This window comes from Rhinolophus hipposideros (genome assembly GCF_964194185.1).
Source record: "Rhinolophus hipposideros genome assembly, chromosome: 12".
NCBI classification, from domain to species: Eukaryota; Metazoa; Chordata; class Mammalia; order Chiroptera; family Rhinolophidae; genus Rhinolophus; species Rhinolophus hipposideros.
The window spans coordinates 59,701,109-59,718,202 of record NC_138058.1 but is presented as its reverse complement, the minus strand read 5'-3'; the positions used below and the strand labels follow the sequence as shown (position 1 = coordinate 59,718,202).

General features: G+C 45.3%; 2 protein-coding genes across 2 annotated transcripts; one reads left to right on the top strand and one right to left on the bottom strand.

Annotated features, from left to right (window-relative positions):
- Positions 1 to 601: 601 nt before the first annotated feature.
- Positions 602 to 9,497, bottom strand: PRR30 (proline rich 30). Its single transcript, XM_081068673.1, has 5 exons — positions 9,241 to 9,497; positions 8,733 to 8,810; positions 8,286 to 8,332; positions 2,378 to 2,431; positions 602 to 2,110 (listed from the first exon to the last, which is right to left on the bottom strand). The coding sequence occupies exon 5, from the start codon at positions 1,758 to 1,760 to the stop codon at positions 678 to 680; it is 1,083 nt and encodes a 360-aa protein (XP_080924799.1). The 5' UTR covers positions 1,761 to 2,110; positions 2,378 to 2,431; positions 8,286 to 8,332; positions 8,733 to 8,810; positions 9,241 to 9,497; the 3' UTR covers positions 602 to 677.
- A 2,629-nt stretch (positions 9,498 to 12,126) lies between these two features.
- TCF23 (transcription factor 23) lies at positions 12,127 to 15,339 on the top strand (the record flags this gene model as incomplete). Its single annotated transcript, XM_081068326.1, has 3 exons — positions 12,127 to 12,348; positions 13,109 to 13,351; positions 15,160 to 15,339. 3 exons carry the CDS (start codon positions 12,127 to 12,129, stop codon positions 15,337 to 15,339), a joined length of 645 nt encoding a protein of 214 aa, XP_080924452.1.
- Between the last annotated feature and the right edge of the window lie 1,755 nt (positions 15,340 to 17,094).

Genomic DNA, 17,094 nt, shown 5'->3' with positions numbered 1-17,094 from the left:
AGGACAGCAGGAACCTGTCCTCACACCTGTGACGCCACCCCTAAATCTTGACTATTTCGTGCCCTGATTCAAATAAAATCCTAAACTTCTTTATTGTTTGGCGCAGTTGCTTGTTCTTCTGGGCCTGCTTACTCCTGCGTTTTGGGAGTCTATTCTCTTTCTTTTAAGAAATCCTCTACTTGCTTGGCTTGGCTCACTTTGCTTGCTTGCTTATTCGGTGCATTCCTGAATTCCTTCCTGAGGCTTAACCAAGAACCCATTTTCCAGTAACATAGGTACCCACTGTGACTGCTCAGCAGAGCACAAACACAGGTTTTTCAGGGTCAGGCTTTATTGGATAAACTGAAGGCTGAATGGGGCCTTGGATGCCCTTGGTCCTCTTCAGCCAGGAGAGAGCAGACTCCACAAAGGGCTTCCAGGATTCAAGGCTGGAGAACACACCTGACCTCCAGCCAGCCAGCCCTTCAGGGTGTCTTGGGGGCTTCCCAAGATCTGGGGCCTGGTGGGGACAGTGGGGTTTAGCAGAGGTGCTCCAGGGAGCCTCCGTGGCTCTGGAACTAAGGTGGTGTCTTTCGGAGAATGGGCTCTGGAGAGCCAGGCCTCTCTCGAGCAGAGGAAAGCTTGGGCTTCAGGGAGACAGTGGCCTGTTTTGGTGCCTGAGGTGGAGGCTCTGAACATCAGGCGGAGTTTGACGGCTGAGGGCCTGCAGACCTGAGGCTCCGGATCTGGGAGGGTGTGCCTGGGGCTGAATTTGCCCGGGCCTGAGCCATTGCTGGGGCCTGAGATGCCTGGGTTGGATACCCACGGGCGGGAGGGGCCTTGCCCTGAGACCTTACTTCCTCTGGCCTTCTTTCTGGTAACAGGTGCAAAGCCCTGGCCTGGCCACGAGGCAGGCGAAGGCCAAAGCCGATGCCTAGGCGGAGTGGCCTGGATTCCTGGCCCTGTGCACAGGGCAGTAGTTGGGGGAAGGCCAGGAGCCGGGGTCCAGTCCTGTAACTGGGGATGGGGCAAGAGGGGCTTCGGGGCCGGAGACACACCAGGCATATGGGATACTCCACGACTGGAGCCTGGCCGGTTCTGCCTAGCCACAGGCGCTGCAAAAGCAGTAGCCGCAGGTCGTGTGCAATGCGGCGGTGCCCCAAGTGGGCCACCAGGGCCTTGGCCAGGGCTCCTGGGTCCCTGAACTCTGCAGGGTCCCTCTCGCTTGGCACGCATTCCCCCACCACCCCAGGGGACCTGGTGTCCTGGTATTGATGAGGCCAGTGCCATGTCTGCTTGTTAGAGTAGATCCCAGGAGAAGTTAGGCTGGGACTTGGGGAAGTAACAGGGGAGCTAAGTAGGTCTACAGGGTGGGAAGGAGACTGGCAGCCTGAGTGGGAGAGAGAGTTCTTTGGCTCAGAGGGAGAGGAGGAATGAGTAGGAGGAGGAGAGGGGTATGGCCGTTGGGAGGGAGAGGAGGAATGTGGAAGAGAGAGAGAGGGGTGATTCTGATGAAAGAAAGTGGGAGAACTTGGGAGAGAGAAAGAGTAGGGATGTAGGGCAAAGTCAGAATATGACTCAGAAGAATGAAAATGGGAGACGGGAGAATGGGACTGTGGGGAAAGGGAGCTAGGTGGGTAGGAAGGAGTGAGTGATTTCTGGGGAGGCAGAGGCTGAAGGTTGGGGGGATGGGAATCCACAAGTTGTGAGGGGCCCTGAAGGGGGTGCCCAGGGGGCACTGTGGTCTGTAGAAGCACCTGGTGCTTGTTTTTAGGCAGCATTGCCTTGAGTCCAGAAAGGACTGGAGTGTCAGGTGCAGAGATTAGAGATCTGGCAGAGTCAGAACCAGAATCTCTGAGGTCAGACTTAGCTGAGAAACCAAGGTCTTCTGTGTGCCGTGTGAGGCTGCGCTGGTACAGCTGTTGGTGGCAGGCCAAGGAGACAGCCAGCCCGGTAGCACCAGGCTGTCTGGGCGTTCAGGCAGAAGCTTGGGTCTGAATTCCGCCTCTCACTTCTTTGCAGTCAGCCATTGATGAGGGATGTATAGGGATGGAGAATCAGAGCTGCCTCGTGGGAGCTGAGGGGCAGCAGCAGTTATCTGAACGGGTCAGGAAGACACAGCCTGTAGGACCTATAGAGAGGGAAACAGAGCCCAAGATATTGGGAGAATCAGTCCATTTCTGGCTCTGCTTCATGTGCCAGTACCAGGCCGATTCACCAAGACCCTAAACACATGTCACCTTTGGGGTCAGAAGAGCTGGAAAATGCTCCAGGGAAGGTTAGAGCTGAGGAGAATTATAGGGAGGGAGGATAGGATGGAGTTGGATGAGGGAGTTTGGGGGGTGAGGGCTGAGATGGGACTAGGAATGGAGGGTATTCTGGTGCTGTGAGCTCTTACCAATGAGGGTTCCTCTGGGCTGTGTTTCACAAGGCACTTGAGCAATGAGGGGACCTGGGAGAAAGATAAGCAGTCACTACAGGGTGGATACACCCCGCTCTGCCCCCAGCTTCCTTTACCTCACTCAATTCACGCTGACCCAGATTTCTATCTGAGCCTTGCCCTCAGTCCTCTTCCAGGGAGGTGGAGGTCTTCTGTTACAGGCTTTTGTTCGAAACCTGAATCAGGGATTCTGCAAGCATCCTGGTCTCCTGCCACTCTGGTTCCCCTAACCCCTTGCTGCCCGCAATGCTGATGTCCTCTGGCTCAGCCTGGCCCAGGCTGAGATGGTTTACCACACCCAGCAACAGCGGTAGCAGTGGGCCTAGCTGGTGAAAGCCTCTGGGAGACTGGGACTTTGTTTAAGGAGTGGCGTTGCCGCCCCCCTTGGGAGCTAAGAGTCCCATTTCCTAGGGGGAGTTCTCCTTGACATCCAGTGCTTATGTCACAAAGGTCAGGTACTGATGTCATAGACCCTCTGCCTCAAGACTCTGGGACCTTCTTTCAGGGATCATCCAAAGCTGGTCCTTAACAAAACTGAAGCAGACAAAATTCTTTGAGGCCCTCAGTCTCCTCTTCAGGTCCTCTGCTCTCTGCCCTCTCTTGAACTATATAGCCTATTGGTCTGGGCTTTCCCTTCAACTTCCTGTTGTCTTTTGCTTTCTGATCAGTGGTTCATGCTCCATGCCTCCCTGGACTTGGGATATGGTTATATGTTTTAACAACTGTTTTATTAACAGCTTTATTGAGATACAATTCAAATACCACACAATCCACCCATTTAAACTGTGCAATTCACTGTCTCCTAGTATACTCACAGGGTTGTTAAACCATCACTACAATCTCATTTTAGAACACTTTTGTGTTCTAAACAAATCCCAGACCCATTACCAGTCACTTCTTATTCCACCCTCCCTACCAGTCCCTGGAAACTATAAATTTACCTCCTGTTTCTATGGATTTGCCTACTCTAGAAATTTCATATAAGTGGAATCACACAATATGTGGCCTTTTATGTCTGACTTCTATCACTTAGTATGTTTTCAAACTTTATTCAAGTTGTAGTATTGCTTTATTCCTTTTTATTGCCAAATAATATTCCTTTATATGCATGTACCATATTTTGTTTTCTCATTCATCAACTGATGAACATTTAGTTGTTTTTACTTTTTTGGTGATTATGCACATGCTGCTATGAACATTCTTATACAAGTTTTGTATGGATATATGTTTTCATTTATCTTGAGTAGACACCTAGGAATAGAATTGTTGAGTCACATGATGAGTCTATATTTCACATTTTGAGCTGTACCATTTTTCAGTCCCACCAGCAATGTATGAGGGCTCCGATTTTTCCTATCCTCACCAACACATGTTATTGTCTGTCCTTTTGATTTTAGCAATTCTAGTGGGTAAGAGTTAGTGTAATATTGTGATTTTAGTTTACATTTTCCTAATGACTAATCATGTTGAGCATCTTTTCATGTGCTTATTAGCTATTTGTTTATCTTCTTTGGAGAAATATCTATTCAAATCTTTGGCCCACCTTTTAATTAGATATTTTGTGTTCTTATTGTTGAATTGTAAGAGTTCTTATATATTCCGGATACAAGTCCCTTATCAGATATATGATTTGCAAACATTTTCTGCCACCCTCTGGATTATCTTTTTATTTTCTTCGTGGTCTCATTTGATGAACAAAACTTTAACTTTGATGAAGTCTAATTTATCTATTTTTTTCTTTTCTTGCTTGCTTTTGGTGTCTTATCTAAGAAACCATTGCCATACAGTATTCCCTTTATCCTTAGGGGATATATTTTAAGACCCGCGGTACATATATATAGATATATTGGGGGCGCCAAAAAAAATGTATTCACATTTTAAGAGATGGTCAACGTTGCTCAAGCAGTAGTTTGCCATAATCAGAAGTGCCTGGACACTGATGGCAACCACTTTGAGCACCTCTTATAATTACAGAAGTCAAACATGACTTGTATTCATTGTTTGTTATTGGTATATATTAAGTATTACAATTTTAATAGTCTTTTTCTTTCTTAAAATGTGTATACATTTTTTTGGCCTCTCTCTCTCTCTCTCTATATATATATATATAATATATATTACATATATATGTATGTATGTATATAACATATATACATATATATGTATGTATATATGTATATAATATATATACACACACATATATATGTAATGTTTTCCCCTATACATACATACATACATTCATACATACATACATACATACATACACTTTACAACTTTTCTTTGGTGTAGCTTAATTGCCAGCATCACTACTGTTGTGCTTTGGGGCCGTTATTAAGTAAAATAAAGGTTACTTGAACACAAGCACCAAAATACCATGACAGTGGATCTGATAAAGGAGACGGTTGCTGACTAAGGGGCAGGTAGCATGTACAGCGTGAATAACCTGGACAAAGGGATGATTCACATCCAGGACAGGATACAGCAGGAAAGCACAAGATTATATCACACTACTCAGAACGGGGTGCAATTTAAAACTGATGGATTGTTTATTTCTGGAATTTTCCATTTCTTCTTTTCAGACAGTGGTTGACCACATGTAGTTGAAACCACAGAAAGTGAATCTGTAGATAAGGGGGGACTATTGTATATGCTGTGTCATCAGAGAAGGCAGTTATATCTGGCTTTTCACTTTCCAGGATAAGAAATGTGCTCTTGACCATGCCAACTAAAACACAACAGCCTAAAGTAATGCCAGAATGCCAATTTATAAATTTACCCTGAAAAAGTAGCTCACACAACAGGAAATAATTAGCATATTCTCTGTCTATAGTCTAGCTATTTGGGGAGTCAAAATGTAATCAGAATCCACATCATTGATTTACCATGAGAAATCGTAGGTGCAGGGACTGACCTACTGCTTTCAATATCATCAGTATTCTCAAGTCATGTAGACAAACCTGCCTGGGAGTCAGCAAGATCCTTGATGCATGGTATCGGAACAAGGGATGTTGGGCAAATTAATAAATTGATTCCCTAATAACACCAAGCTAGAAGAGTTAGTTTCATTCATCTCAATAGAAATACTCAGTTTGTTGCACAAAGCTCTACCTTTTCTGAACAGTGCTGGGATGAGTATAACCAGATTGACCTCTGTGACTCTTCTTTTCTTACTCTTCCAAAGTTGATTGACACATTCTCTCAAATGAGCTATTAAAGAGACTTGCTAGATGGGAATTAAAATTCACGCTCCTATGCTCTGACCCACTGTGAATTGCTTTTGCAGTTCAGCAATGCAATTTACCTTATCCACAGGTGCTTGTAGGTACCTAAATATAACGCTGAAGTACTTATCACATGCATTTTCCCATATTGCTCTTATTTTCTACTTTGTAAATGAGTTTTCTAGCCTGGGAATCATAATAACCCCAATGTATTTGATTTCATCAAGGCTTTTAGCAGAGTATTGTGGCGGAAAAATGTGAGCGAGCCAGTTGAACCACTATTGATTGTTTATTTATTTATTTTTGCCTTTATCTCTTATTGTTATTTGAAGTATACAATAAACCACAAATTCCATTGTACAAAATCCAAATAATACAGAAGTATAAAGAGTAAAATTTAAAAGTTGGCCTTGACACTCTTCCTATTTTTATTCTGGCCAGGGATGTTTACCATTAGTCCTTTGTTTCTGGATATATCTAATATCTTGAGTCTATTAATTATACTTCAGTATCTCTGCTATGTATCTCTATTTAATCTATCAGGTCCTGAAAGGATGTGTTAAAATCAACTATAATTGTTGATTATTTATTCCTGCATTTTTGTCAGTTGTTACTTAATGTATTTTTGAGGCTGTACTATTAGGTGAAAACATATGTTTATGATGATTAAGACTTCTTGTTCTGTTGTTCCTCTTATAGTTTAGCAAAATACAATAAAACTTTAAAGATAATCCAACCAAGTTCTCTTCTCAAGAAGTTAGAAAATGAACACTCGGGCAAAACTGAAGAAATGAGAAGGAAGAAAATAAAAATGATAAGGGCAAAAATTAATAAAATGGAGACTTAAAAAGAATATAGATTCATACCCATTAAAATGGTGATTATAACATAAAAACAAAAGCAAAACAGAAAATAAATGTTACTGAGGATGTGGAGAAATTGGAACCTTTATTCACTCACTGCTCATGGAAATGTAAAATGGTATGGTACTACAGAAAACAATATGGCAGTTCCTCAAAAAATTAAAAATAGAATTACTGTATGATTCCACAATTTGACTTTTGGGTATATACACAAAAGAACAGAAAGCAGGGTCTCTAAGTGATATTTGTACATTCACGTTCATAGCAGTATTATTCACAATAGCCAATAGGTGGAAACAACCCAAATGTCCATCCACAGATGAATGGAGAAACAAAATGTGAAATATACATACAATGGAATATTATTCAGTCTTAAAAAGGAGGGAAATTTTGATACATGCTGCAACATGGATGAACCTTGCCTATATTCTATGTGCAAGAAGTCACAAAAGGACAAATGCTGTATGATTCTACTCATACGAGGTACTTAGAGTAGTCAAATACATAGAGACAGAAAGTTCAGTGGTGGTTGCCAGGTGTTGGGGGTAGGGAGAACGGGGAGTTATTGTTTAATGAGTAGAGAATTTCAGTTTTGCAAGATGATTAATGTTCAGTGGATGGATGGCAGTGATGTTTTCACAACAATGTGAATGTCTTAATGTTAACCATTTATGTAAAAATGGTTAACATGGTACATTTTATGTTATATATTTTATCACAATTTTAAATAAATAATTTTTAAAAAGATATAGAATATTAAAGAACTCAAAGGCTGGTCTTTGAAAAGATTGATAAGCTAAGCATACTTCTGGCAACACTGATGAAGAACAAAAAGAGTTGAGTGCAAATAAAATACAGAACTGAAAAAAAGGGAAATATCTAGAGACATAATGGAGATGAAAAAATAATAAAAGAGAGCTCCCATTTGGGGCTGGAGGTAGTGAAACTTGCAGAGAACGTCTATAGCACTTGAGGCACTAGGAAAAGAATGAGTTACTTACTGTTCTAGAAAGAGAGGGAGAAGGCTGCTTTTCTTGTTCCCTACCACTACTAGATGAAATAGATAAATGTATAGAAAAATATGAAATACCAAATATTTATAAGAAGAAATAAAAAACTTAAACCAATCAATAAGAAACTAAAGAAACTGAGATAGAAGTTGAAATGTTTTCTCTTCTCTGCCAGAGAAAAAACCTGGGCCCAATAGTTTTACAAGTATGCTTTACCAAACTTTCAAAGAAGAGTTAATTCCTATCTTATGTAAAGAGTCGTTTCAGAAAATAGAAAAAGAGTGAGAGCTCCCCAGCTCATTGTATGAGGTTAGTGTGAGTTTGTTTCCAAAACCAAATGATAATAATTAAAGAAAAGAAAATTATACTCTCATTTCACTTATGAAATAGTTGCAAAAATCCTAAATAACTTATTAACGAAATGAATAAGACAGTGTATTTAAAAAATGAATCACAAGCACATGGGATTTATCATAGGAACTCAAGGAAAATTGATCATCAGAAAAATCTAAATAATAATTTAACATATTAATAGACTGAGGGAGAAAAATCATGATTATCTCAAATGATGCAGAAAAACATTTGATAAAACACTACACCTATTTTGATTAAAAAAAAAACACACACCAAAAACCTCTTAGCAAATGAGGAACAGAGGTGTACTTCCTTAACGTTGTAAAGGTCATATATCAAAAACATAGCAAATATTATGCTTAATAGAGAAGTTATAGATACATTCTACTTAAGAGTAAGAGAAGAAAAGGGCACCCACCATCACTATTTATGGTTATCATAGCCTTAGAAGCACTTGTCAACACTCTAAGGAAAAGAAACAAGAAATACAAAGATTGGAAAGGAAGAGATAAAATTGTCATTATTTTATCTACTTAGAAAAACCAACAGAATCAACAAAGTGGTAAAACGAATAAAATTCCACAAGGTTGCTGGATTCAAGATAAACTTAAAAAATTTAATAGCATTTCTCTATAGTAGCCATAGTCAAGTAGAAAATATAAGAATAAGAGCATTTGCAAGAGTAACAAAAACTATGAAATATTTAGTTCAATAAAACTATGAACTGTTTCACTGAAGCAAGAATATACATTCATGGAATAAACTATAAAACTAATAAAGGATATAGAGAATGACTGTAATAAAGTAAGAGACATTCCACGTTTTTGGAAGGATTGATTTAAAAGTATCAAGATGGCAAACTTACCAAATTAATGCATTGATTCAATGAAATCCTAATCAAAATTTCAGTTGGATGTTTAGGAACTCAAAATTTCTCTAAGACCTATATGGAAAAATAAGGGTTCAGAAATTACTAAGTCAACCTAGAAATATAAGAATAAATAGAGGAATTTTATCCTACCAAATATTAAGACATGCTACAAAGTCATAATAATAAAAGCAGTCTGGTATTGGCTCAAACACAGACAAAAAAAATCAGTAGAACAGAATAGAGAGCTCAGAAATTGACCTGTATGTAAATACGGAAACAATATATGGTGAAGTGGGAGCTGTGACTAAACAGGGAGAGAGAATGGACTGTTTCGTAGATGATGTTAGCAGATAACACAGAGATAATAAAACTGGCTCCTTATATGGGGAAAAATAAAACTGAATCCCTACTACACATCACATACAAAGGGTGTTTGAACTCATCAGTAATCAGATAAGGGCAAATTAAAGTGGGAACAAGATCATCCTTTGTACCTACTTACCTGTAAAACTAGGAGTCTGGTTAACACCAGGTGGGGTGAGGACGTGGGCCTCTAGGGCCCCATGCAGTGCCATTGGACATGCAGACTCTGCAGCCATTCTGGATGGCACTCCGGCAGTACTTCGTCAATTAATCCAGCATTCTGCTCCTGGAAATATGCTTTTAAAAATCTTACTTGGATCCACAAGGAGACATGCAATGGTATTAATGCCAGCATTGTGTGGGGTGATGAGAAACTGAAGGCAATCTGGATGTCCATCCCTGGGGCTTTGGGTGCTCAAAATGTGATGGGTGCACATTGTGGAATACTCTGCAGCAAGTAGAAGCAAGGGACTTAAAAACATAGGATTGAACGGGAGGAGTAACAATGACACATATAATACAATACCTAATACATAAGTCGTATTGTATTATATATGTATAGTATAAAATGTATTATCATTTTACTGAGTTTCAAATTCATTCCTACGGCAACGCACACGGTTCAATAACACATATCACCTTAGTTATCTATTGCTGCTTACCAAATTACCCCCAAACTTAAACAGCAATACGCATTTATGATCTCACATGGCTTCTGTGGGTCAGGAATTCTATGGGTCAGAGCAGCATAGCTGGGTGAGACTGGCTCACAGGGCTCTCATGGGCTACACTCAGACTGTCTGCCAGGGCCGTGGTCATCTGAAGGCTGGACGGGGGCTGGAGGATCTGTTTCCAAGGTGGTGCATTCACATGGGTGCCAGGGAGTGCTGGCTGTCTGTCTGTGAGAGGCTTCTGCTCCTCACCACGTGGGCCTATCCTCAGGGCTACTTGAGTATATTCATTACATAGCAGCTGGCTCCCTTCAGAGCGAGCGATATGAGAGACCTGAGCGCTCTGAGAGAGAGCATGGAGGAAGCTACAGTGTCTTTTATAACCTAGTTTCAGAAGTGACACTCCGACACTTTGGCCACACTCTGTTAGAAGTAAGTGATTATGTGGGGCCCACACACAGGGGGAGGAGGGGATTAGGCTCCACCTTTTGAACAGAGGAGTGGCAAAAAATTTGTGTACATACTTTCAAACTACCAAACATACTAGCAAAATAATTTACATTAAGCAGTTTAGAGAGGTTGCACATAATAGGGAAGAATGATAGGAATGGGATAAAAGGAAATAGAAGGAGGGGAAAGAGGGAGGGAAGTTAACAAGTGGTCCTGTGTGTACCAAACACAACAGTGTGCCACAAATTGAGGTATATGTTTAATTGTCTGCATCTTGAGTTAAAAAAAGAAAAAGAAAAAGAAAAGCTGTGTGTGCATCTTTTCAGCTTCCTTCCTATGTGTTCACATAAGCCTGTAAACCTTCACATTTACAGGTTGTGTTTTTTGGTGTTTTGATCCTGGCTGGGATCTTATGATACATATTGATCTATAACTAGGTTTTTTCACTTAATTGTGCATCTTGGAGAGTTTTTTCATGCCGTTATACAGAGGTCTGTCTTATTCTTTCTTTTACTGTACATCATTCCATGCTATGGATATAGCAAAATTTAATTAATCACTTTCTTATTGTTGGACAGTCAGGTCAATTTTACTTGTTTTCTTTTTTCCTTTCTCTCTGGTTGGCTGGGTGTTCTGTCCGATTGTATCTATAGCCACTTTTGTTTTTCTGTCCTCTCTGTGCTTTCCTTTCATTTATTTTGTTTCCCCTGGAGCTCAAGAGTCAGGGAAAGGGACATGCAAGATGATTCTGCTACAGGCAGAGATTGTAACCTGAGGGCAGGGAGGGGCTACTGTAGCAGATGGGCTATTTCTTCCTACTCCTAACAAGTTGGATGGAGGATACAATGCCACTCTGCAAACATCCTGGTCCTTGCTTTCAAAGACTCCATCCACATCTAGCATGGGGACCGACAGGTGAGTAGCCCACCCAAGGCAGAATAGCATCAGGTAAGGGTTGGCCTTCCAAGTCCACTGAATGTCTGTGTTTCCCCCACCCCACCCCCATCACTTACTAAGTGCTTGACATAGGGCGTGTTATTTCACCTCCCAATACCTCAGTTTTCCCATCTGTAAAATGAGGATGTAAGAGTCTATTTTCTTATAAGGTTGAGCTGAGAAATAGATAAGGAAATGTATATAAAGCACTTAGCACAGTGCCTGGCATTGCTGATCTGAGAACATGGAACTGATAGGGAGACAGCCAGGGTGTGGTTGTGTATAAATGGGGGCACCAATCCAACAGGGAGCCAGGAGCTCTGGGTTCTGTGCCTTCACAAATGAAGGGAATAACCCACAGGATGGGCAGCCTTTGCCCTGGATGAGCTAGTGGAAGGTATTGCAGGGTGGCAGAAAAGCAAGAGGAAAAGCATTGGGTTGGAAACAGGAGGCATGTTTGGAGATGGAGAGTAGCACCCTGTAGCTGGAAGCTTATGTTCACTGGCAAGGGGAGGAAAAGTCCTTTCAGGGATGTGTGCAGGCAGGCTTCTGGCACAGAGAAGAAGGTTCAAGGCCCTTCCATGGACTTGAACTCCAAAGCTAAAGGCACAGGTCTATCACGGGACAGCTGTCAGGCTCAAGCAAGGCTCCAGGAAGGAAGCTCCCTTCCCACCATCCTCTTGCCTCCTTCAGAAGGGCCTCCTCCCAGGCCCTGGCCACTCCCAGCCCCCTGCACCCCCACCCCTCAGCTGGTTGGGAGGCAGGCAGGAGGCTTTTCGCGGGGGCTGTGCCGGTGGGCCGTTTTCCCAGAGCAAGGAGTGAGGCAGGACTGAGTTGGCGCCAGCTCCCTCAGATACAGACATTGCTGGCTGGATGACCAGCCTGCCCCAGCTAACTTGAGCCCAAGGGCTCCTTAGGCACTGTGTTCCTGGCCTGGAGGCCTTGACACCACATCCCAGGGGTGTGGCATGTCACAGAGGGAGACCACAGGGGCACCAGCTATGCCTGGAGTAGGGCAAAGCCCGGTGAAGGCCAGGCCGAGGTTGGTAGCAGGCAGTGACAGGAGGAGGAGCCGCCTGAGCAGGACAAGTCACCACTTGTGGGAAGAGACCATCTGGAGCAACCAAAGGTGGAGCAGAGCGGCCCCTGGACTGAGAGGGGTCAGGGCCAGGAGCCTGGCTGGAGGCAGGGTAAGGAACTACCGGCCTTGCAGAGGGGAGCTGGGGAGGCCGGGGTTGGAGGCCTGGGAGGTCGCCTCTGAGGGCAGAGCCTCACTCAGTATTGTAGTCCCTGCCCAAGAGAGGGGACATTGGCTCCTTTGACAACAAGGCTCCCTGCTGGGGTGGTTGGGACACTTCAAAGCTGGTCTTAACCAGAATGCGCTTCAGAGAGCTGTCCTGACTCACTTCTCTCAGGAAACTGAGGCTTGGAGGACTGATGTGAACATCCCAAAGTCCCAGGGCAGCCGTCAGTGGCAGGGCCGGGACATCAGCCTGTGGGATTTGACCCTGGTTTGGTCCTTTCTTCTTCGCCACAGCTGTCTCTTCCTCACGGGACTGGTGGGGCAAAGGTCAGCCCTACTGAACAGGCATGGCTCTGTGATCCCTGTGGCCCGAAGGGCAGGCCCCCTGATAAACTGGGTTCAGACATGCATATGGATGGAATGAGGGCTAGGAGGAGGCACCGTGGAGACTTACAAAGAGTACAGGACTCTCAGGGTCTGAGACAAGCATTGTCATCCTGTTCCATCTGACCCCAGGCAAGGCCTTTTCTCCATTTCCTCAGCGGTAAAGCGGGGCAGGGCCAAGAGACAAATTGGGGGTGAGGCCTGTTGGTCTCTGCTGACCAGTGTGCTACTACTATGGCAGGAGACCTCACACTAGAATGTTCTTAGAAGCCAAGGACATGTGGGGATGTGCTCAGACTCACTCACCTGGGTCCTCTGTGCAGAGTGAGACCAGTCCTGAGAACGCAGCGCGGGAGCGGAGCCGCGTGAGGACACTGCACCAGGCCTTCCTGGCCCTGCAGGCTGCTCTGCCTGCCGTGCCCCGCGACACCAAGCTCTCTAAGTTGGATGTGCTGTTGCTGGCTACCAGCTACATAGCCCACCTCACCCGCACACTTGGCCATGAGTTGCCTGGCCCTGCCTGGCCACCCTTCCTGCGTGGACTCTGTTACCTGCACCCTCTCAAGGTAGGCCACAGGCCCAGGGCCTGGGGGAAGGGGGTTAGGGATAGACGGATATTAGACTCAGGCCCCCTGCCCTGAGCAGAGCAACATGGGGATCAGCTGTTTCCTGCTCTCTCAAACAACAGGAGCCTAGATTGGCTCTTAGTGTGCAGTGGAGGGTGGTGATTGGAAATGACTTCATGAGACTGTGGTTCCTCCAAGAGGAGGGAAATTCATGGAGGTCCCAAGACTCTGGGGTGCCAAGTGGGAGGGGAGAAAAAGGAGCAGTTTCCAGGGTTGGTGCCTAGGAAAGGAAACCACACCTAGGGGAGTCCTAGATTCGGGGGGACATCATCCCATCATACAATGACTCATGTCCTCTGGACTTGTGTGACAAAGAGATTTCCCCTCTGGAATAACAATAGTCTAAAAAACCATCACTCTAGAAGCAACTAAGCTGGGGAAAGAGGGAGCAGAGGGCACAGTGGGGCCTGGGGTGGGGGCTTCCTGAATGTACCACTTACCAGACTGCAACCTACCTTTCCTGCACCTCAGTTTTATTATATTGAAAGGGAAGTAACAGGAGCCTTACTTCTCTTCCAGGGTATGAAATAAGATCATGAATGAAAGTATAATTAACAATAAATCACCATCTCAATAACAGCTAGCATTATTTGGATGCTAAAGTTATGCCAGGAGCTGGACTAAGTGCTTTAGTGCACTCTTGTCTTTTAATCCACACAAGAACCAAAGGAGGATAATTTAACAGATGAGGAAACTGAAGCTTAGGGAGATTAAGTGGCTAAATGCAGTCTGAATGCAGGGAGTCTGACTCCAGACGCCACCGCCATCCACACACACAGCCACCAAGCAGACCCAGGGGCTGGCATGTGAGTTGCTGGTTGCAGAGTATAACTGTGCTATAAAGCTTTGCCCTCTGAGAATAGCGCTGTAATAGGGTCAACTTTATCTTTATGGTAGATGCTTTTAACCATGTCTCTCCCCTAAACATCATAGTTCTGAAATGTCTTGAAACTTGAGGATTTTTTCTGTCAAGAAAATGTAGCTGAAATGCAAAAAATTGAGACTAGATGGGCACAACACTAAAATGGTGACAGCGGCACCTGGGGTGGTGGCCGTGGATAGTCATTGCTTTAGCTGTAAAATGGTGGCCAAGGCAAGGCCATTGCATATAGTTGACAACACGTTGAAGAATGAAACATGAGAGACTGGTTAGGTCTAGTACACTGGCAGCTTGGTGAGGAGGGGTAGTCAGCCAGGAGCAGTGCCCTCTCAGCCTCAGGTGAAGGAGCTGCCAAGAGGAGGGCAGAGTCAACCTGGTTTGCTGGGACTATCCACGCTCCTCCTGGAAGGATGGACTATCATGGAAGTCCTCAGCTTGGAGGGAGTAGGCAGCACTGATGTCTGGGGCCAGATACCAGTGCACTGGGCAGGGGACTGGGCAAGATGAGGGCTCAGGACTGTTCAGTGTCAGGAGGTGCCTCTCCTTGCCCTGGCTCTGCTGCCCTCCCCACTGCCCAGCCATGACTGTGGCCAGCTCTGTTGTCCACCTCCCTCCCTACTGTGGGGTCTCCTCTCAGGGCTCGCTCTCTCCTCAGCTGGCTTCTCATGTGCTTCCCGGCAAGGCTCAGGTGACCAGGAGAATGTGTGGGGCCAGAAGGGGTGGTGAACCAGAGACCGCTGTCATCAGAGCAGTCATGGAAGGGCAGGGCCTCAGGGAGGGAGACTAAGAAGGCCGACGTTTGGGTGCCAATGGCTTCGAGAAGCTGCAACAGTGAGCATTACTCACTTTCCATCCCTGTGTCTTGCAGAAGTGGCCGATGCGATCTCGTCTCTACGCTGGAGGCTTGGGGTACTCTGGCCTTGACTCCACCACAGCCACCACCTCAGGCCACAGATCAAAGGAGGCAGAGGCTGGGCCCCAAGTCTCTGGAGAAGCAGAGGCTCTCCTGCCTACCAGGCCACTCTCACCAGCTCTTGGTGACAAATGATCACACTTACCCTTTTCTCCGAGACTAGCACTCAAGCTTAGGGGCCTGGATTCTCTACCAGGCCCTGCATGTCTTCACTCTCTTACCCATCACATCTGACTCAGTTCCCAGGTTCCAGCGCACAGACCAGGTAAAACCGCGGGCATCTCTGTGATGAGAGTACTCAGTAGCAGCAGGGAGCACCGAGGGGGTGACTTCCCTGTGGCAGTTTCAAGGGAAAGGGACAAGGAAGGGGTTTGATTGGGTTGGAGGTTGAGTTAGGGCACTACCCTTTGCTTTCTCCTGCTCAAGTTCCCACAAACCCTCTGGAAATTGCTAGAAGACAGACACTGCTGCACAGGTGCAGAGGTGGGTGTCTAAGGTGGCAGCAGCCATAGGTGCTGATGGGACAGCCAAAGGCCAGACAGGCTCTTGGAAATTATGAGAGTGAACAGAGCTGGGCCTGGATTACCTAGCCAGAGGAAAAACTGAAGAAGGGAACATGTTTTGTTACTACCCCACACGATGCTTACCGGACATCAAAGAGGCAGGAAGGATTGTAGGGGGCTTGTCTGTGAATTATGGTCTCTCCAGCTGCCCCTCATCGCTCCATTTTCTGGGTTCTGCACCCTTCCAGACTTTTCTTAATGTGAGTTAGTTACAGGTTAAGCCATAAAGCTTACATTGCTTGCATTCCAGTTTCCAGAGGTGTTTTTAGATGGTTGCAGCTGCCTAGTTTGCAAAGATCTTACCCAGAGGCAGCTCTACCTTAACTGAACCAGGCAGCACCGTAAAGCCTTTGCCTATGAAGAATATTGATAGACTCGATTACATCCGTGAATGACCTTCAATGGAGAACGGGTATCTTTTCCAGGGGGATAATTCGTCTTTTGTTTCCATCATGTTAGAAACCTAAGCTCCAGGAAAAACAAAGCCTGGGGTCAGTGGGTTCCTTGTATGACTTTGGCTTAAGGCCTCACTGGCTCGGGAGTTATTTCTATAATCTGTCTACAGATGTGCTTCCTCCCCACAGACACTGCCCTCCCAGGCTCTCCTTAAGCCACAGGGTGCCACACATCTGATAGGGTTTTAGTGGAATTTATTTCTGGCCCTGAAGAAATCGTTTGAGGACTAATCACAGAGTCTACACATACTGGAAGTAACTTTCCAGACCTGGTATAACTTTCAACTAGGCAACTGAAGTCCAGACAGAAAAGGAATCAGCTTTTTGTTAAACTTCAGGGCCTCAGAGAGGGAGGGGATGGTCCAGGCTGACTAGAGTCCCAACAGGGGTAGCCTTAGCTAGAGCTACCATGGCCATCATGAGCATAACTGAGGTTTTGGGCAGGCTGGGAGCGGCCAGGGGTAGGGTTCTGGCATGATGGGGTGCTGTTCCTCCATAGGGCTGGCCAGTGCAGCAGGGGAAAGAGGGCTGAGGGGGTGACTCAGCGAGTTGAGGTGGAGTCAGAAAAGGAGACACAGAATGTCCCAGCCGTGGGTGCATGGGATGGGGGAGAGCAGCTGGACTGTGGCTGGGAGCCATGGGGAGAAGGCCTCGGCCAAGGCTGAACTCGTAAATCTACCGAGTCTCGGCCTAGAGAGCTTGTGCAGAGCTGCTTCTGGGCAGCTGCACAGGGCCAGGAGGAGCAGAGACCAGGTGTGGGTGGGCACGAGTACAATGCTCTTCAGGACCATAAAAGTCCAGCTCGAATGTTCTATTTTGAAGCCAAAGAGCAGGATCTTCCTGGTTGAGTTCAAGGACGATAAGAAGAGGAC